We start from the raw sequence: 20,682 nt of genomic DNA, 5'->3' as shown, positions 1-20,682 counted from the left end.
TCGGCTTGGCAAGGGTTAAAGGGAACCGAGCTGCCTTCCTAGAGAGGACAGGAAGCGGGGGGGGGGGGGGCAGGTCCTCCAGAGCCAAGGCCCCTCCCTCCCCAGTCCTTTCCTGCAAGGAAGGGGGGGGTGTTGCTTTGGTATCTCTGCTGCAAGGGCCGAATCGCTGCCCCCTCCTGGGATCTGGTGAGTCCATAGCTGTCAACTTTCAGATGTGAAAATAAGGGATCCAGAGGAAAAGCCCCTCCCTCCCCAGTCCTTTCCTGCTTTGGTGTCTCTCCTGCAAGGGCTGCCTCGCTCTCCCCTCCTGGGATCTGGTGAGTCTCCTCTCTCTCCCCCCAGAGGGTGCAGTGGGGAGATGGGGGGGGGGGTCCCAGGGCTGCAGCAGGGGAGGGGGCCTGGGGGGCCAGATCTGCTCATGCAGGGGGGGACCCCAAGTCAGGGAGGAGAGGGTCCTGCCAGGGAGGGGCCAGGTCTGCCACGCTCTCCTTCCTGCAGATCAGAGGATCCCAACTCATTTGGCCCTCCGCCCCCCCCCCTTTCAGAAAAGATCTCCCTTCTTCAGACAAAGGAGTCCCTGGGACTTTAACTCTGTGTGACGTCGCTCAGCCTCATTGCGCAACGGAGGAAACATCTGCAAATGGTTTTCCAAAGCTGGACGAGGAGGTGGACTAGCCCACCCCCCAAAGAAAACCCCACAGGGAGGGAGGAAGTTAAGGTGGGAGAGAAAGGAGAGGAGTAAAGAGAGGGATCCCAGCCCATAGTCTGGCTGCTGCATTGGGGACCAGTTTCCCAGTGTCTCCCAGGGCTGCTCCCCACGGAGGCCACTGCAGCAATCCCCTCGCACCCAGAGAAGGGCATCCCAGGACCACATCCTCTCTCTCCCAAAGGGATTGTTGCTGGAAATGGGCGCTGCTACTCACTGAGCCTCCAGGGACCTTGGCATCAGGGGCTGTGTGCGTGTTCAGCCATCTAAGAGAATAATAATAATAATAATAATAATAATAATAATAATAATAGATTACCCGCCTAAATTGCAAGGGATATGTCTTTGGCCCCACCCACTTGGCCCTCAGGGGGTTGGCCTGATACATACCTGGCCCTCAGAGCAAAGAAAAAGGGACCCCACCCCAAGGGGTCTGCCTGGAGAGTGCCAGAGAGTTCAAGTGCAAGAAAAGGAGACAGAAGCAGGGGAGTGGGAGTGGGGGGAGCAACTCCTGAGGACCCCCAGGTGAGGACCCCCACTAGAGCCAAGCATCCATTTATCACAAGATACGAATGACTCCCTTATCAGTCAGTTCAGACTTCACGCATTGACTGGAAGGCAGCAGAAACCAGACTGATTCACCTCACATTAATCCCTTCAGTTGCCTCCACAATTTGCATTGCTAGAAGGCTAGAGACATATTTCTTCTCCTCCTACTCTTCTTCCCCCCAAAAAAGATAGCTAATGGTCTGGGATGTGGTGCAGTCCAGCCCTAATTGCCAGCAAGACTCATCCATGCTTGCTCAGGGAATCTTTTTCTTCTCCTGAGCTACAAATTCTGTAACAGAACAATGTATTTGCTTGTAGGATTTGCTAGAGCTTCTCATTCAGACAGACAGAACTTGGCAGAAGACCAAAAGGTTCCTTCCGATCTCTCAGAGGCTTCCTGAGAGCACAGATGGATGAGCAAGACTCGGCTGGCCCTGAAGCAGGAAGAGGCCATGCCATCCAAACTGGGAGCAGTGGGGGGTTCTGGGAAAACTCTGTGCAGAAGATCCTGGGTGAGGAGGCCACCCTCCGCTCAGAGGTGCAGAGCCAGCAGTTGAGGCAGTTCTGCTGCCAGGAGGCCAAAGGACCCCGAGAGGTTTGCAGCCGACTCTACCACTTTTGCCACCAGTGGTTAAAGCCAGAAAGGCACACGAAAGCTGAGATGCTGGACCTGGTGATCTTGGAGCAGTTCCTGGCTGTCCTTCCACCAGAGATGGAGAGCTGGGTGAGGGGCTGTGGAGTGGAGACCAGTTCCCAGGCGGTGGCCCTGGCCGAAGGTTTCCTCCTGAGTCAGGCAGAGGAGAGAAAGCAGGTGAGAGAGACTTTGCTCTGGATACTCCCAAAGGGCTCCAAACAGGATGGAGAACATCCCATAATGCTCTACTGTTGGCCCATCTGTTTTCTGGGAAAGCATCCATGGAATGAGATCTATCACCCTTCAAGTCTTTGTCATTCTCTTTCTAGTATTTCTCCCCATTCTCTGTTTTGAATCCTTGTTTCTTTTTCAGGGAAAGGATCATTTTGCAGAAATGGACCTGGATTCCTGTGAGGCAGAGAGGCCTCCGTTGGACACCAGAGTGAGGTCACTGGGTAAGGAGGAAGGTGGTTTTTCTCCATTTGGTCTCATTCTGTTGGTTTTCCAACTCATCTGAGGGTTCTTTTCACCTTGTTTTGGGGAGAGACAGTTGGGAACAAGGGTCCAGAGGAGGGGAGATGTATTTCTGCACAAACAAACATATGAAATGGGCACAAACCTCCAAATGCTCTCAGTAGGTAAGTCTTTCTCAAAGGCCCATCTGTAGTTAGAGATGCCCTGTTTCACCTGTGAGGGAAGCAGACAATCCTGGCGTCCTGCTTACCTTTTTTCTCTTGCAGGTGGCAGAAGGATGCCGGCCAGACCTCCTGATCCGCCTTTTCATGGGGGCAGAAGGGAAGCAGCGGCTGTGGAACCAGATCAGGTCAGGGGAAGCTGCCTTGTGGGGACAGAGGCCGAGGGATGGAGCAATGTCATGGACTGGTTGGGCACAGAGGAATGGTGGGAAGAAGCAGCTGGGGAACCAGGAATGGAAGATGGCTCAGAGCCGAAGGAGTGGAGGTGGAGGAAGGATGAGCGGTCAGAGGGGGAAGAGGGAGAAGCCTGGGAAGAGGAGGTGTTAGAAACTGAAATGGTAACAGGGCTTAGTGAGCTGGGAGACTCTGTGGTAGAATGCAGTGCAGAATCAGAGGCAGAAGAGGAAGGAGGCAAGTGGGAGAGGAAGGTCGAGAAGCTGAGGTGAGTAAGGAGAAGGAGAAGCCACCGGTGGCTCCCTCTCCTTTTGCCAGAAGCCACCCTCCCTGCTTGTCTCTCAGAGCCAGGAGACCAAAATAGGCTTATTTTAATTGTAGAGTGATCACTGTATGCTAAAATTGTTTTCTAAGGAGTGGACAAATGAGAACAAATAGTGGCCTGGATTCACCTAACCAGGCCCATCGGATGAAAAATGGGGCCTGCCCCCCATCCCCCCCCTCCATGCTCCCAGGAACCCCTTGAATTTGGCTTTACAGCATTGGGAGGGAACTCCCTAGAACAGCACATGAGGAGAGGAGAAAGTGGATCCTTCCATCTGGCAAACTGGAATCCCTGCATAGGCAGAATGATTTGAAAACCACATGTGGAAGGACTTCCGGGTTAGCGTCATCGGCAATGGCGGAGCTCCTCTGAGAGGAACCCGCTCCGTGAAATTCGGGTCTTGCCGCGGCGGCGAAGGCGGAGACCCTTCAAAAATCCCAGGCGGAGGAAGCCTGGGAATGTGGGATTCGGCTGACACCAGGAGCGCCCCCCCCTACTCGCAGAGAACCCCCTTTTTTGGGGATCCAAAGTGACGTGGGGCGAGTGGCGCAGTGTTTTGAATCGACCGCTATTTTTACGGAGTGAAGCCGCACAGCCGTTGCCGGAGAGCGCTGATTTTTTCTTGTGGACAATTGGATTTCAAACAACAGCCCGTGAGTAGAACGGGAAATTGGGCTTTTAAAATAATTTAATTTGGCATTGAACGGGGAAGGTCTAAACAGGAAGTCCACCTCCCCTTTCTGTAAATAGACTGAAGCAAAGAACTTGTTAACTAAGGTCTTGGAAAGTCCTACGTAAAGGATTAAAACTCCAGTGATTGAAACTATTCTAATACCGCCTTTGGAAGCAGGGGAAGCCTGCAGGAGAAGGGGAAAATTTAAGAATTGAAGCGCCATATCCCTAAACCTGGGAGCGGTCTGTGAGGAGCCCATCGACGGTGAATAGACAAATTTGACAGCTAGCTGTCTAGATACAAAAGAAAGACTTTGTTTCCATTGTCCGTTTCTGCGTTTAAAAAGAAGGAAAGGTAATTGGAATTGTTGCTAATTTACTTTTGAGACTTTTGGGACTGTGCTGGAAGGATTGATAAATGGAGACTGTTTCCCTCTAGAGGGAGTTTTGGGACATTGTTACAAGAATGCAGCTGGGAAATTGGTTTTAAAGATAAAGGCTCTGAGAAACCAGCTTTGACCTTGAACATTTCAAGGATGTCGGTAGAGAAAGAAGTAGCGTCTGTACTGAATAGGACATTTTATCTATTGGGAAAGCTGCATGAACAGATAGATGCCATGGCTACCAGTGTTGATATTTTGGGAACAAAAGTGGGCATCAGCAAAGAAGTCGACAAGAATCCAGCACAGGAATCTTTTTCAATTGAACAAATTCAAAAACCAGAGAAGGAGAAAGTTGTTGTTAAAGTGATGCAAGGGGGAGCCTTAACCCTACAGAGGCAAATGGAGGATTATAAGTTGAGGCCTTATATGATTATAATTAGGAGAAGCCAGTTTCTGGAGATGGGAGCCTGGCTTGATCTGGAAAATGAAAGGTGGAGAGATCACCTTATGTGGGGATCAAATGACTTTTGGGATATGAATCTGAGCCAGGAGGAGATCGGAGTCTTTGGGGCCTTTGGACTTGGAAGAAGTGTGAAACAAGATTTGGAATACTTTATGGGCCCTATCCTTAACTATGGAAATCTGGCAGACCTGCTAAGAAGGAATATGACCATCGTTGGGTTGGAGCCCCCCCGAGAACTGCTTTTTAATACCAAAGATTATCAAGAAGATCGGCAGATGGGACATGAAGAGGAGTTAAGAGCCTTGGATTTAAGATCTCCAGGTTGATGGACTGTTGGAGGTTGATGGAACTGTTGGTAGGGGCCGAGACCGGGGAGGGGAGATGGTGAAAGAAAATTGGGAATTTAAAGTGTATATATTGAGACTTAAAATGAGAGATGGGAAAATCATGGAATGAAATTTTTATGACCCTAGGGGAAATGTCTTAAGAGAATAAGTTCAAATATATCAGTTTTAATGAGAAATAAGATTAAATAAGGTAAAAGTGGACGGCTAATTGGTGAAAGAGAGAATGGAAAATTACAGTATATTAAGATAAATTATTAGGATAAAAACAAAGATGAAGGATTTGCTGAAATACCTATTTGAACTAGAATACAAAGAGGGGAGGTGTCAGTCATTTCTGCCAGTCCCATATAGTCTATCACCTTCATCTGCCATTCTTCCAGAGTGGGTAGATCTTGTGTCTTCCAATACTTTGCGATGAGTATTCTTGCTGCTGTTGTAGCATACATAAAGAAAGTTCTGTCCTTCTTTGACACCAATTGGCCAACCATGCCCAGGAGAAAGGCCTCTGGTTTCTTCAGGAAGGTATATTTAAATACCTTTTTCATTTCATTATAGATCATTTCCCAGAAAGCCTTGATCCTTGGGCACGTCCACCAAAGGTGAAAGAATGTACCTTCAGTTTCTTTACATTTCCAACATTTGTTATCGGGCAAATGATATATTTTTGCGAGCTTGACTGGGGTCATGTACCACCTGTATATCATTTTCATAATATTCTCTCTTAAGGCATTACATGCCGTAAATTTCATACCTGTGGTCCACAACTGTTCCCAGTCAGCAAACATAATGTTATGTCCAACATCTTGTGCCCATTTTATCATAGCAGATTTCACCGTTTCATCCTGAGTATTCCATTTCAACAGCAAGTTGTACATCTTTGACAAAGTCTTAGTTTTGGGTTCTAACAATTCTGTTTCTAATTTTGATTTTTCCACATGGAAGCCAATTTTCTTATCCAAATTGTAAGCCTCCCTTATTTGAAAATAATGAAGCCAGTCTCACACCTTATCCTTAAGCTTCTCAAAACTCTGCAGTTTCAATTTATCTCTCTCTTGTTCCAAAATTTCCCAATATTTCGGTCATTTGGACTCCATATTGAGTCTTTTCAGAGCCTTTGCTTTGCTTCCATTGGTGACAGCCACCTTGGAGTTTTATTCTCCAATAAATCTTTATATCTTATCCAAACATTAAACAATACTTTCCTGACAATATGGTTTTTAAATGCTTTATGTGCTTTGACCTTGTCGTACCACAAATATGCATGCCACCCAAAAAAATTGTTAAAACCTTCTAAATCCAAAATGTCTGTGTTCTCAAGGAGCAGCCAATCTTTCAACCAGCAGAATGCTGCTGATTCATAGTAAAGTTTAAGGTCTGGCAGGGCAAATCCACCCCTTTCCTTTGCATCAGTTAATATCTTAAATTTTATTCTGGGCTTCTTGCCCTGCCAGATAATCTAGAAATATCTCTCTGCCACTTCTTGAAACAATCCATCTTGTCCACAATTTGCAATGTTTGAAACAAAAACAACATTCTAGGCAATACATTCATTTTTATAGCTGCAATTCGACCCAACAAAGAAAGCTTCAAATTTGACCAAATTTCTAAATCTTTTTTCTCTTCCGTCCAACATTTCTCATAATTATCTTTAAATAGATTCCCATTTTTAGCTGTCATATTAATCTCCAGGTATTTCACTTTTTTAACCAAAGTCACACCTGTTTCATTCTGAAACCTCTCTCTTTCAATCGATGTTATTTTTTTCTCTAAAACCTTAGTTTTTAACTTGTTCAATTTAAATCCTGCCACTTGACCAAATTCTTGAATTAGTTCCAGAACCCTTTTACTACTAGATTCTGGCTCCTGTAATGTCAATACTAAGTCATCTGCAAATGCCCTAAATTTGTACTGTTTTGCTCCGACCTGTATACCTTTCACCAACTGGTCCCTTCTGATAATATTCAGCAGGACCTCCGAGACCAGGGAAAAGAGTCGGCAGAAGAAGATTGGAAGAAATTTAAAGACTACTTACAGAAGTATTATAAAATTAATGAATGTTAGAATGATGTTGGATAGAAATTAAGGGGTTTCCAGCTGTAATGCTTAAGAGATATGGAAAAAAGGTTTAGAAATAAGTAAAATTAATGGTGAGAATTTGCTGAACTAATAATTTGAATTGGAATACAAAAAAGGAAAGTATGAGGAGGTCTGGGAAACAAGTTAATGGAAAATAAGTAATGGAAATTTTGTGAGTTTTTAAATTATTTTTATTTTTGTACTTTTGTTTTTTTGTTTTTTCCCCTTTTTTCCTTTTTGATTTTACTGTATTAATATTGAAAATCCTAATAAATATCTTTAAAAAAACAAAACAAAGAGGGGAGGTGTGAGGAGGTCAAGGAAATAAGTTAAAGAAAGAAAATTATGCAAAGGTTTGACTTGTTTTTTTTCTCTTTGATTGTATGTATATCTAATTATTTTTCTTTTTTTCTCCTTTTTATCTGTTTTTGTTTTTTTTTTTCTTGGATGTAACTTATTTTTATGTATTGATTTATTTTTTCTTTGTTTCTTTTTGTAACCTTTAAAACTTGAATAAATATTATTTTTTTTAAAAAATGAAAACCACATGTGGAGTACCACTTATTTGCACAGAGACAAATACCCATAATTAAAATGCAGAATAAAATAAGCACCCATAATTAACATGTACAGCAAAGCAATCCTATTGAAACAACACCGCAATTTACAGGAAGGAAACAACAGAGCATTGTGTAGCAGATCATATTTCTGCTGTCTCAGAGGAGGACATTTCCCTTTTTCTTTTAGGGTCCAGTGTGCTTTGAAGATGTTGCTGTTCATTTCACAGATGAGGAGTGGGAGTTGCTGGATCCTGACCAGAGAGCTCTGCATAAGGACGTCATGGAGGAGAATCGTGGGATCGTGGCCTCTCTTGGTAAGGCTCCCTGTGGGATCGTCGTATCTGCCTGGAAATTCAAAAAATACATCTATGGACCAACCTCATATTTTCACAGAGCTCAATAGTGGCCCTTATAACACCTGGGAACTTAACACCCCCACAATAAACAGTAACTTACAGTTTTTTCTTTGAACAATCTTCCTCAAATTATTCCTTTTTCTACCACGATTGGGCTGCTTTCAACTGCCCAGGCCATCTTAAATGTCAGCTTCAGAATTGTTAGGAAAGATAAGTAGCTTCAGGTTTTCTGTTTTTGTTTTTTCCTCTGTCAATCTTGGGTTGACCAAAGAGACGACTGACATTGGAGATGAAGGGGATGCCATGACTGGGCCAAACAAAATTCATCCCAGAGAAGAGCTTACTGAATTTCAGGTAGAAGTAGCAGTGGTGATGATGATGATGATGATGATAATACAGTGGTACCTCGGTTTACAAACTTAATCTTTTCCGGAAGAGGACTGTTCTTAAATCAAGATACCACTGTAGTAATAATAATATTTTTTATTTATACCCTGCCCATTTGGCTGGGTTGCCCCATCCACTCTGGGCGGCTTCCAACACATATATAAACATGAAGCATAAATAATAATAATCTGATCCCATATAAAAAGAACATTAACTTTAAAGTGAACTTCTCCTAGTGGCCAAAATTGTGGAAATCTTTTGTGAAAAGTGTATTTCTGAGGTTTGATGGCTCATAACACCCCTTTTGTGTGGAGTAATACCATAAAATTATATATCAATGCAAAGATAATTTAATGAAGAATGTAATGAAAGAACATTTATGAAGGTGTATTTATTAGAACAGCAGGCATAACCATTTATTAGAACAGCAGTCCTAACCATTGGCAACCTTTGGCTTTAATTACGGCCTTACAATGCCTTCCCATGAAGTGAACCAAGCTTTTAGTTCTGCAGCTGTAATAAAGTGAAACCAAGCTTAAATTATTGCCTCTGTTAATTGGACTTTATTGCTGGGTTGCTTCTGACTAACAAGTTTCTTTAGTCGGTTATATAGATTTCTGATTGGGTTAAAGTTTGGGCTATTCCCAGGCCATTCCAGCAGTGAAATATCATTATCTTGAAAGCACCTTTTGCACACAGCAGCAACACGACATAGAGCTGAATCCTGTTGAAATAATACATAAAAATAAAAATATATAAATGCTTCAGTATCTGGGAAAAAATCTGTTGGTATTCGCAGGATGATGAGTAAGTCTGCAGGCTTCAACAGGCTGATGCAATACTCTGTGAAGTGCTGGGTCAGAGTGGCTCAGCAGGAATGTGATTGGCTGTCACCTGTTTTAAAAGGAAAGCCTGTTCAACAGTAAGTGTGGTGGTTGTGCTGTGGTGTGGTGATGCTGTGGTGGAGAGTATTCGTTTGCCTTAAGGAGCAGGTACTCTGTATGGACTGTTTTTGTAAATACCTGTATATAGCTCACATTAAAAAGACTGCACTGGAAAAACCTGGGACTCTGAGCATTTCTGCTAAAAGCGCAGCGAGGAATTCTCGACAGGGTTATGGGCCCAGCACGCTTCCGCTGCGCAAGAGTACAGGTGGCAGTTATCTAGCCGTGGGTGCTGGAGGTGAGCTGCAGGGATGGAGCTGTCCAGAACTGGCGTGTTGCTGGAGAAGCTGACGGCCACGAACTACAGCATCTGGCCGGTCCGCATGCAACACTTCCTCAAGCGTGAGGGCCTGTGGAAGGTGGTGGAAACTCCACTGCAGCCCCCTGAGGAGCATGAGGACGATGAAGAAAAGCTGGCACTAGTAGAGGCCCAGCTAGAAAAGGATGAGAAAGCTTTGGCTACGATCATTCTTGGAGTGGACGACAGCCAGCTAGTCTACGCAGCTGATAAGGTGATGGCAAGTGAGGCGTGGAATGCACTCAAGGCTGTCCATGTGCAAGAGACACCTGGCTCACTGATAACACTGACCAGGAGACTGTACAGGTGTCGGAAGAAACCGGGGGACTCCCTGGTGAACCACCTAAAATTCATAACAGGCTGTTTCCAGGAGCTAGCCTTAAGAGGGAGGCCTGTGGGGGAAGAGGACAAAGTCTTTATAGTCCTGAGTTCCCTTGACAACAGCTATGATATGCTGGTCAATTCCCTCGAGTCTGTAGAGACTGATAAGCTGACTCTGGAATACGTTACTGGACGGTTGTATGCAGAGGAGGACAGGCGTGCAGAGCGAAAGATGACCTCAGCCCAGCTGTTGGAGCATCCCAGAGGGAACAACAGCCAGGAAGACCAGAGGTGTCGGGAGCCGGAGAAACAGCCAGGAGGAGCTGCTGCAGACCAGCCGGTGGTCAACAAAGTAAAAAGGCGTTTTTGCTGCAAGTCCAGTGGACATCTGCGGGACTGCCTGAGAAAACAACAAAAACAGCAGAAGCACAGGAGGCAGCAGAGTCTACCGCTTGGGTGTCTGCAGATGGTCAAGAAAATGAAGAGCTGTGGGTTCTGGACAGTGGAGCTTCTCAAACCTTTTGTAAAAGAAAAGGATTGCTAACTGATGCTAGGGCTTCAAACAAAAAACATGTAAGTCTTGCTATGGGCCAGAAAGCTAATGTGGTTTGTGAGGGGGAGGTTGTGTTCCCACAGCTGGGACACACATTCAGGAATGTGTTGTGTGTGCCTAGTTTGCAAAACAATCTCCTGAGTATTCCTGACTTGGCAAAAGCAGGCTTTGAAGTAAACTTTGTGGGAGACCAGTGTCAGATAAAGCAAAATGGGGCAGTGTTGGCAAATGCTAACCTTAGAACTAATATGTATGTACTGCAGTGTGAGTCTAAGGTTGCGAATGTGCAAAATGTCCCAACCCATGATATGTGTATTCATCTCCTGCACAGGCGTCTGGCTCATGCTAGCTTTAAGGTGCTGAACAAAACATTGGAATTGTGTGTGGGGATGAAAAACATTAAAAGTTGTGATAATTACTTAGACTGCAATATCTGCAAGGAGGTTAAAAGCAGGGCTTGCCCAGTAGCAAGAGCAAGCCAAAGAGAAACCAAAAAACCACTGGAGTTGATTCATGCTGATGTAACTGGTCCTTTTCCACCAAGTGTCTCCCATAACAAGTACTGTTTGATCCTAGCGGATGACTATTCTAGATTTGGCTGGGTCTATCCATTAAAGCAAAAGTCTGACGTTGCCCAAACTTTGAAGTTCTGGGTAAGAAGGGTAGAAAGGCAACTTGGCGAAAAGGTGTGCTCTATTCAGACAGACAGGGGAGGAGAGTTTATGGCAAGCTCCCTAAGAAACTGGTTGCGTTCCCAAGGGATTAAACATAGGCTTACCAATGTGGCAACGCCTCAGGAGAACGGAGTAGCAGAGCGTAGAGGAGGTGTCTTGCAGACACAAATGAAAGCATTGTTAGCAGATGCAAATCTTCCAATTAAGTACTGGGCTGAGAGTATTAAGACCGCGAATTATATTGGGAATCGCTTGTGGTCAAGGGTACTAGATGACATACCCTATAAGATTCTCTATAACAAAAGTCCCAGTTTGCAACATTTGAGAATCTTTGGGACAAAGGCATGGGTTGACATACCTGTAAAAAAACCGAAGAAAAGGTGGGGAAAGGGCACAGCAGTTGCTATTTCTTGGGTATGAAAGCCTACAAGTTTGAAGATGATAAAAATCTTTTGAGTTATAGTCGATCAGCCAGCTTTAATGAGCAAAGAAATTGGCCCAAGATACATGCAAACCTGCTGCCAGAAAAAGTTTTACTGCCGAGCGTACCTGATAAGGCAGTTGAAACAAAGCTAAGAATTGGCAGCTCTCCCAGAGAAACTGAAAGGGAGGAGATGAAGGTTGAGCATTTTTCTCCAGCTGCTAGCATGGAGCAGGGGAGAGAAGAAAGTGCAACTGGGACAGGAGGAGGTAAATCTCTAGAATCAATCCACCCCAAAAGCAGTCCTGAAGGTAGCCCAGGGGGTGAGATTAATGAACCAAGGAGGTCTGCAAGAAGTAATAAAGGTCAACCTCCAGACCGTTATGGGTTCCCAGCCACCATAAACCAGGTTTATGTAACTGAGCCAGAAAACTTTGAAGAAGTGCAAGAGTTACCTACTCTAGAGAAAGAGGCGTGGTTAAAGGCAATGCAGGCAGAGTATAACTCTCTGCTAAACAACAATGTGTTTGTACCTACAGAATTGCCTGAAGGTAAAACGCCCATAAGCTGTAAGTGGGTTTTTAAAGTGAAAAAGCTGGCTGATGGTAGTTGTCAGAGGAAAGCCAGGTTGGTTGCAAGGGGCTTTACACAAAGGAAAATGATACATTATGATGAAGTGTTTGCCCCAACAGCAAAGGCTGAAACAGTAAAATCAGTTTTAGCAATGGCAAGTCTGAGGGGGTTAAAAGTTAATCATTTTGATGTTGCCTCAGCATATTTAAATGCTCCTATTGACACCGAGGTGTATTTACAGCAAATACCAGGTTATGAGCTGGAAAAAGGCAGCATGGTGTTAAAGCTGCAAAGGGCACTATACGGTTTGCACCAAAGTGCATGTCTATGGCATCAATGCATAGATACAACTTTGAAAAAGATGGGATTCAAACAAAGCCTGGCTGATTCCTGTTTATATTCAGCAATGGTGCAAGGAAGTGTTTGTTATTTACTTTTGTATGTTGACGATATCTGTCTAATAACAACTGCACAAAAGCAAGTGTCTTGGTTTATAAACAGCCTAGGTAACAAATACAAACTGAAGTATTTGGGAGAGATTCAGAATTACTTAGGAGTAGAGGTTCAGAGAAATGAAAAGGGCATCTACTCTCTGAGTCAGAAGGAAAAAATCGAAAAGTTACTAAAGACATATGGAATGGAGAGGGCAAATGAGGTTGACACTCCCATAACTACCCAGTACAAAAATGAACCAGAAGGGCAAAAATTTGAGAATGCAGCAGCGTTTCATTCTCTGTTGGGTTCTCTGTTATATGTAAGTTGTTGGACAAGACCCGACATAACATTGGCAGTGCACATGTTAAGCCAAAGAAGTGCAGACCCGGCTCAGAGAGATTGGGTAGCACTTAAAAGAATCCTAAGGTATCTGAAAGGCACAAAAGATTACAAACTGGTGCTGGATACAGGATATAATCAGCAAGTGTATGCATACGCTGATGCCAGCTGGGGGGACAGAGAAAATGGAAAGTCTACCACTGGCTATGCCATATATATTGGAAATGCCCTGGTTCAGTGGAAATCCCAGAAACAAACATTTGTTGCCACAAGTACTTGTGAAGCAGAGTTACTCAGTGTCAGGGCCGCCTCAGGTCCCAGCTCACAAGAGACCAACGCCAAGTCCACTTTATTTACAAAAATCTTTATTGAAGTACATTGTTTGTTCCACAGCCGAGGCGCGCAGCCCCACGTCTGTTACGCTTAGACCGCTGAAGTCCCCTCTGAATCAGTCCCGCCTCTACACCAGTTTAAGAGGCTTGTGCTGGTCCACCTCTTCCTGTCCTTCCTTTTCCGCAGGGTCTTTCTGCCCCCCTGGGTTCCTTCCCTCCTGCTTTCCCCTGACGCTGAGTCCCCAGATGCCTGTTCCCCCCTCCTCCGTGCTTTGGGACCAGGCTCCTCCTCCGGGCTCTCCACATTTCCGCGCGCCTCCACATTTGAACTTGGCGCGCGTTCGCTACCCCTGACCTTCCTCTTGACAGTTATACTACTCTCTGTACTACTCTCCGCCCCTTCCGGCAGGACGTGTTGCCCCGATCTCCTTCCCCTCTCTGCTTCCTGCTCTGCTCCGTGTGTCACACTGGGAACTCCACCCTCTTCACTCCGTTCCGGCTGGGAAGCCGGCCCCGATCTCCCACTCCCACTCGGGGTTTCCCTGCTGCTCCCCTGCTCCTGACGAGTCCCCCCTGTGGCTCCCCTTGGCCTGACCAGGGGCGCCCCCTTTTGGGAATCCTCCGATTCACTTGAGAGACTCATGGAAGCCCTCAAGTCATTGTCATCCTCCTCCTCCTCGTTCCTGGATTCTTCCCCCTCGCTCTCAGTCTCCTCCCTCATCTGTGCCTCTCTCCCTGAACCCCTGACACTCAGCCATAAGCGAATGTGTGTCACAAATAGAGTGGTTTGCTTGTCTAACAAAAGAACTTGGAATACCTTCTGAAATGCCAATCACTGTGCTAAGTGACAACATGGCTGCACAACAGCTTGCTAACCAACAGAACTTTAAGAGCAAGAGTAAACATATTGCTATAAGATACAGAAATGTGAAAAATGCTTTGGAAAGAAATGTGTTAAAGGTACAGCACTGTAACACAAAATATAATGTGGCGGATTTGTATACAAAATGTTTGGATGCTCCTAAATTTCGAGACTTAAGAGAATTATTAGGTCTCAAGCCTTTGACTTGAGGAGTGTTGGGATTCGCAGGATGATGAGTAAGTCTGCAGGCTTCAACAGGCTGATGCAATACTCTGTGAAGTGCTGGGTCAGAGTGACTCAGCAGGAATGTGATTGGCTATCACCTGTTTTAAAAGGAAAGCCTGTTCAACCGTAAGTGTGGTGGTTGTGCTGTGGTGTGGTGATGCTGTGGTGGAGAGTATTCGTTTGCCTTAAGGAGCAGGTACTCTGTATGGACTGTTTTTGTAAATACCTGTATATAGCTCACATTAAAAAGACTGCACTGGAAAAACCTGGGACTCTGAGCATTTCTGCTAAAAGCGCAGCGAGGAATTCGCGACAAGATCACCTGCGGAACACTTCAGTTTGGGCTCAAGTATTTTGTTTATGCATTTTGGAGCATTTATATTCCCATTAATGATGCAAATTCTGCCCACACCTTTTGGTGCCATACAACCCCAGATCATCACACTGTCTGGGTGTTTCACGGTCAGTGTAATGCAAGTAGGATGTAAATCTTATCTGATTCTTCTTGGGTATTTCATGCCATCACTACCAAGCAAGGAGATTTGGGTCTCATTGCTCCAAATAACACTGTTCCATTGTTCTGCTGTCCAGTTAACATGGGTTTAATCTTAGACCAGTCCTTGCACTCAACTTCACATTGCATTGTACCATGTCATCTTGTATCCACCCAGATGATATTCTTCTGTCATGTAGAGACAGACTCTTCATTCTTCGATCGTCACTTGCCTTTGTGCACCTTTTCCTGCCTTTATCACTCTGATTTTGTAGTGACTGAGTCTCCTTATACCTCTTCAAAAATATAGAAAGGCCAGCTTTGGTGTAGTTTTTCCCAATCTTTCATCTAATTTCTTCATAACTGTAGCCTTGTTCACTTAATAGTACAATTTTACATCACTTTCTGGGTGATTAGTCAACTCTTTGTGCCATTTCTTTAATTTGATTATGTTTTTCAACCTCACTAAATGACCAACTTGATAGCAATCACATAAAACACTGACAAAAGTCAACCTAAGCAAGTTGTGCTTCCTTTTTCTGGTTATTTGGCTATAAGGTTTGATAAAATATAGGTAATTGAACAAATTTTGTTGGATTGCATTCTTGATTGCATTATTGATCAAATTATCTTTCCATTGATATATAAATTTATAATATTACTCCAAAAGAAGAACTACACTTTTTTCCAAAAGTCTTCCACAATTTTAACCAATACTTTATATCAAACAAAGCAACATTCAACAACTCATCAGAATCTCATAATAAATATGTTGGTTAATGACAAACAACACGGGTAATGAACACACACCCAACTCCCTTCAGTTCTTCTCTATTTGTTCCTAAGGCTCTAATCCCTTTTGTCTCCATTGCAGATTGTGATGAATCAGAAATTGAGAACAAAGGTGACCACGATAAAATCCCCAGGGAGGAGAAGCCACGTAAAAATTTGGAGTGTGGAGAGAGCTGCAGTCAAAACTCCCGTTCCACTTCCCATCAACAAAATATCATTGGAAAGAAAGTCTATCCGTGCATAGAATGTGGAAAGAGATTCACTCGTAGCTCCTCTCTCAGTTCCCATCACAGAATTCATACAGGGGAGAAACCCTATCAGTGTGTGGAATGTGGAAAGAGCTTCAGTATGAACTCCAATCTCACTTCCCATCAAAGAATTCATACAGGGGAGAAACCCTATCAGTGTGTGGAATGTGGAAAGAGCTTCAGTCAGAACTCCGCTCTCACTTCCCATCACAGAATTCATACAGGGGAGAAACCCTGTAAGTGTATGGAATGTGGAAAGAGCTTCAGGAAGAGCTCCAATCTCACTTCCCATCAAAGAATTCATACAGGGGAGAAGCCCTATCAGTGTGTGGAATGTGGAAAAAGCTTCAGGCAGAGCACTGATCTCACTTCCCATCAAAAAATTCATACAGGGGAGAAACCGTATCAGTGTGTGGAATGTGGAAAAAGCTTCAGGCAGAGCCACAATCTCACTTCCCATCACAGAATTCATACAGGGGAGAAACCCTATCAGTGTGTGGAATGTGGAAAGAGCTTCACTCATAGCTCCAATCTCACTTCCCATCACAGAATTCATACAGGGGAGAAACTCTATGAGTGTGTGGAATGTGGAAAGAGCTTCACTCATAGCTCCTCTCTCACTTCCCATAGAAGAATTCATACAGGGCAGAAATCCTATCAGTGTGTGGAATGTGGAAAGAGCTTCACTCATAGCTCCTCTCTCACTTCCCATCAAAGAATTCATACAGGGGAGAAACCCTATCAGTGTATGGAATGTGGAAAGAGCTTCAGTAAGAGCTCCCATCTCACTTCCCATCAAAGAATTCATACAGGGGAGAAACCCTATCAGTGTATGGAATGTGGAAAGAGCTTCAGTAAGAACTCCAATCTCACTTCCCATCAAAAAATTCATACAGGGGAGAAACCCTATCAGTGTACAGAATGTGGAAAGAGCTTCACTAATAGCTCTAAACTCACTTCCCATCAAAGAATCCATACAAAGATTGGAAAAACCATTATACAGCTTTAGGAGCCTGGCAAATCCACACTGTTTTAACCAGGCCTTTTTCTTAATGACATCTAATGCTATTTTAACATGTGATGTTTTGTGTTTTTATGTTGTGTTTTTATGTTCTAAGCCTCCTGAGACCTGTGGGCGTAGGGAATACAGCCACTCTTAAATTCCTAGGGGTCTTTGCACCCCCCTAAAATATTTGAGGAGGCCACCCCCCAGGTTTTCTTTGTGTGTTTTTTTCAAATGCAACCTTTTTTTCTTTCACAACTTGCCATACAATTTCACTTTCAATTTTCCCTTTTAAGAAATTTTAAAAACCGCACAAAGGTCATGAGAAAAACAAAATACAAACGTGGACAGGTCCCATCTTTGTGGGCCAAACACCAAAGTTGCTTTAAAGGAGGGTTTGCCAAACTTGGGTCCCAAGCAGCTCCCGGGACTACAGTTTCCATCATCCCTCCCCATTGGTCCTGCTAGCGAGGGATGATGGGAGTTGTAGTCCAAAAACAGCTGGAGACGCATGTTTGCTTTAAAGGGAAAGTAGGCTGGCCCTGTGACACCCTCTGCTGGCTAATTGGAATTTATAGATCTCAAAACTGCCCCCCCCAATTCGCAAGGAAACCCGATTACGGGCTCCGGAGCGAAGCGGGGCGAGTGGCGCGGTGCCGTGAGTCAACTGATTCTTTCACGGAGCGAAGCCGCACAGCCGTTGCCGGAGAGCGCTGACTTTTTCCTGTGACAATTCGACTACAAAAGCAACTACCCGTGAGTAGGATAAATTGAAAAAAGGAAGGGGGAAAAAAGGTTTAATTTGGCGGGGAGGCATAAACAGGAAGTCCGCCTTCTGCTTTTTGTAAATAGACTAAAGCAAAAAAGCTGTAAGCTAAAGCCTTGGGAAAGTTGATCGGAAAGGACCAAAATTTCAACATCAAAATAAGTGAACTCCCCCCTTGATTGCAGGAGAGGAGGGGGGAGAGGCTTGGACTATATTTGCCTGCAAGAGAGAGGGAAGGAAATAAAAATCTACTGCTCAAAACCCGGGAATGGGCTGCCAATGGACAATAAGACTGCCGCATTGTGAAATGCACTGTCCGTGAATAGAGTACTTTTTGACAGCTAGCTCTGCAAGGGAGATACATTGTTTCTGGCTGTCTCCTGATCTTAGAAAGAAGGGGAAGTAACTGAAAAGTAACTGAAATTGAAACTGTCTTTTATTTTGTGAAATGGGGGTTTAAAAAGTGCTACTTTTTAATGCAACAAATACAGACTGCTACTGTGTCCCCCTAGAGGAAGTTTCTGAAATTGTTACAACAATTGGGCCAGGGGAATTTTCCACTTCAAAACAAACTGTGGTCGTGAGATTGACCTTGGGTATTCAGCTAAAGTGTTATGGCAGATGGAAAATAAAAGGTAGACTCTCTACAAGACAAAACAACGAGGTCTGGGAAATCTTGGCAGCGAAGAGCCCTTCTGCCTCATCTGCAGCTTCATCTATACAATCTAAGTCAAAAGGTATGTCATCTGAAGAAGCTTTAGCACTTGCATTAGGTAAGATAAATGAATCACTGGAAAAATTAAGTAAACAAGTGGTTGAAGCATCAACTAAAATTGATCAAAACACGATAAGCATCAATAATTTGGGACAAAAGGTGAATACTAATACAGAAACTATTGAGAAATTGCTACAGGAATCTACTCTGATTCGACAGACCGCTGAAGAAGCTAAGAAAAAAGCAGCTGCCGTAGAGGAGAAGTTACCAGACATACAGAGGCAACTTGAGGATCACAGGTCTATATATGAAATATGAAAATGATGAATCAGGAAATAGAATGGAAAATTAAACTGATGAGACAAAAGACATTTGAGTTGGCTAATAAATGTGGGAAACTGCTGGCCTGGCAAATGAAAAAAAGACAAAAACTTAACACTATTACAAATTTGGAAGTGGAAGGAAAGAATATACAGAACCCAGTGGAGATTAGAAATTGTTTCCAGAGGTATTTTAAACAACTATATACACAAGGGTCACAGAAAGAAATTGATATAGATCGATTCTTGAAAATAAATGGACTACAAAAAATCTCTCAAGAAAACAAGCTAATGCTGAATTATAAAATAAATGAACAGGAGGTAGAAGGTGCCATCCAGAATATGCAATTGGGTAATAATAATAATAATAATAATAATTTATTATTTATACCCTGCCCATCTGGCTGGGCCTCCCCAGCCACTCTGGGCGGCTTCCATAAAAACCAAAAATACAATAAAATATCACATGTTAAAAACTTCCCTGAACAGGGCTGCCTTAAGATGTCTCTTGAATGTCAGGTAGTTATTTATCACTTTGACATCTGCTGGAAGGGCGTTCCACAGGGTGGGCGCCACTACCGAGAAGGCCCTCTGCCTGGTTCCCTGTAGCTTTGCTTCTCGCAATGAGGGAACCGCCAGAAGGCCCTCGGCGCTGGACCTCAGCGTCCGGGCAGAATGATGGGGGTGGAGATGCTCCTTCAGGTATACTGGACCGAGGCCGTTTAGGGCTTTAAAGGTCAGCACCAACACTTTGAATTGTGCTCGGAAACGTACTGGGAGCCAATGCAAGTCTTTCAAGACCGGTGTTATATGGTCTCGGCGGCCGCTCCCAGTCACCAGTCTAGCCGCCGCATTCTGGATTAGTTGTAGTTTCCGAGTCACCTTCAAAGGTAGCCCCACGTAGAGCGCATTGCAGTAGTCCAAGCGGGAGATAACCAGAGCATGTACCACTCTGGCGAGACAGTCCGCAGGCAGATAGGGTCTCAGCCTACGTACCAGATGGAGCTGGTAAACAGCTGCCCTGGACACGGATTTGACCTGTGCCTCCATGGACAGCTGGTATCCTGCCTGCACTCACCACTACCGTTTAGAGGCCTGAGCAGCTACCTGCAGCAAGTGACAAAATGGTTTTAAATGTTTTAACTGCTTTTAATTTGCTGCACCTTAAATGGTGGTGGTTGTTTTTTATAATGTTTTATAATTTTATAATTTTATTTCTGTTTGCGGTTGGTCAAGTATTTAGTTAGGGTGTGGAACAGTTTAATTATAGCACCATTGTTTTTTGCTGTGCTTCTATTTTTATTATTCTGTCAAGTTATTATATAGTTTGTATTTTGCCTTTTAAGGGGAAGGGTCAGGGCTGCCTGGGAGTGGGCCTCAACCAATAGAATGGCTGGGGCAGGTTCCACAGGAGGGAATGTATTGGGACACCCGATCTCAGTGATCACGGGCCGGAGGAGGAGTTACGCTAAGACCAGACCATGTCATTACCGAGGAGGCAGGTTTAGTCGTTGGTTGAGGACTATCCCTGCCTCCAGGTCTGGTCCTGACCGGAAGGATACTGGAATCAGCAAGGGAAAGCCACATGACCTGAAAGTGTTGCTGTGCAATGCCAGGTCAATGATGAATAAAACCACTGCCATCCACGACCTGATTGTGGATGGAGGATTTGACCTGGCATGTGTGACAGAGACCTGGTTGGATGAGGCAGATGGGCCTGTCCTTGCCGCTGCTTGCCCACCAGGTTTCTCTTACACACAGCAACCCAGGTCATGTGGGCGGGGAGGGGGGTTGCAGTGATTTTTAGGAAGTCATTAGTCTGCACCAGGCGTCCTATTGGGAAGACCCAATTTTCTGAGTGCATGTTCTGGAAGTTGGGCAATAGGGGCAGTACAGGATTCCTACTGGTGTACCGACCTCCCCGCTGCACCAAGGATTCCCTGCCCGAGCTGCTTCAGGTCGTGGCGGATATGCTCCTGGAGACACCTAGCTTGGTTGTCCTGGGGGATTTTAACATCCATGCCGACACGACCTTACAAGG

The 20,682-nt window shown here is 44.5% G+C and overlaps 3 protein-coding genes across 3 annotated transcripts in view; 2 read left to right on the top strand and 1 right to left on the bottom strand.

The window, feature by feature from the left end:
- Positions 1-20,682, bottom strand: part of LOC144327613 (uncharacterized) — a 257,507-nt gene that overhangs the window by 183,170 nt on the left and 53,655 nt on the right.
- On the top strand, positions 235-19,117 carry LOC144327589 (uncharacterized). The gene is made up of 6 exons (XM_077927942.1): positions 235-317; positions 1,574-2,066; positions 2,263-2,344; positions 2,630-2,712; positions 7,772-7,898; positions 15,672-19,117. The coding sequence occupies exons 2-6, from the start codon at positions 1,665-1,667 to the stop codon at positions 16,844-16,846; spliced, it is 1,869 nt and encodes a 622-aa protein (XP_077784068.1). The 5' UTR covers positions 235-317; positions 1,574-1,664; the 3' UTR covers positions 16,847-19,117.
- Positions 244-20,682, top strand: part of LOC114589664 (uncharacterized) — a 999,511-nt gene continuing 979,072 nt past the window's right edge. The window contains exon 1 of the mRNA XM_077927897.1: positions 244-317. The gene's annotated coding sequence lies outside the window, so the exon portion shown is untranslated. The remainder of the gene's footprint in view (positions 318-20,682) is intronic.

The sequence above is a fragment of the Podarcis muralis genome, chromosome 4, assembly GCF_964188315.1.
Source record: "Podarcis muralis chromosome 4, rPodMur119.hap1.1, whole genome shotgun sequence".
Classification (NCBI taxonomy): domain Eukaryota; kingdom Metazoa; phylum Chordata; class Lepidosauria; order Squamata; family Lacertidae; genus Podarcis; species Podarcis muralis.
The sequence above is the reverse complement of the archived record's forward strand: the minus strand, read 5'-3'. Positions and strand labels throughout refer to the sequence as shown.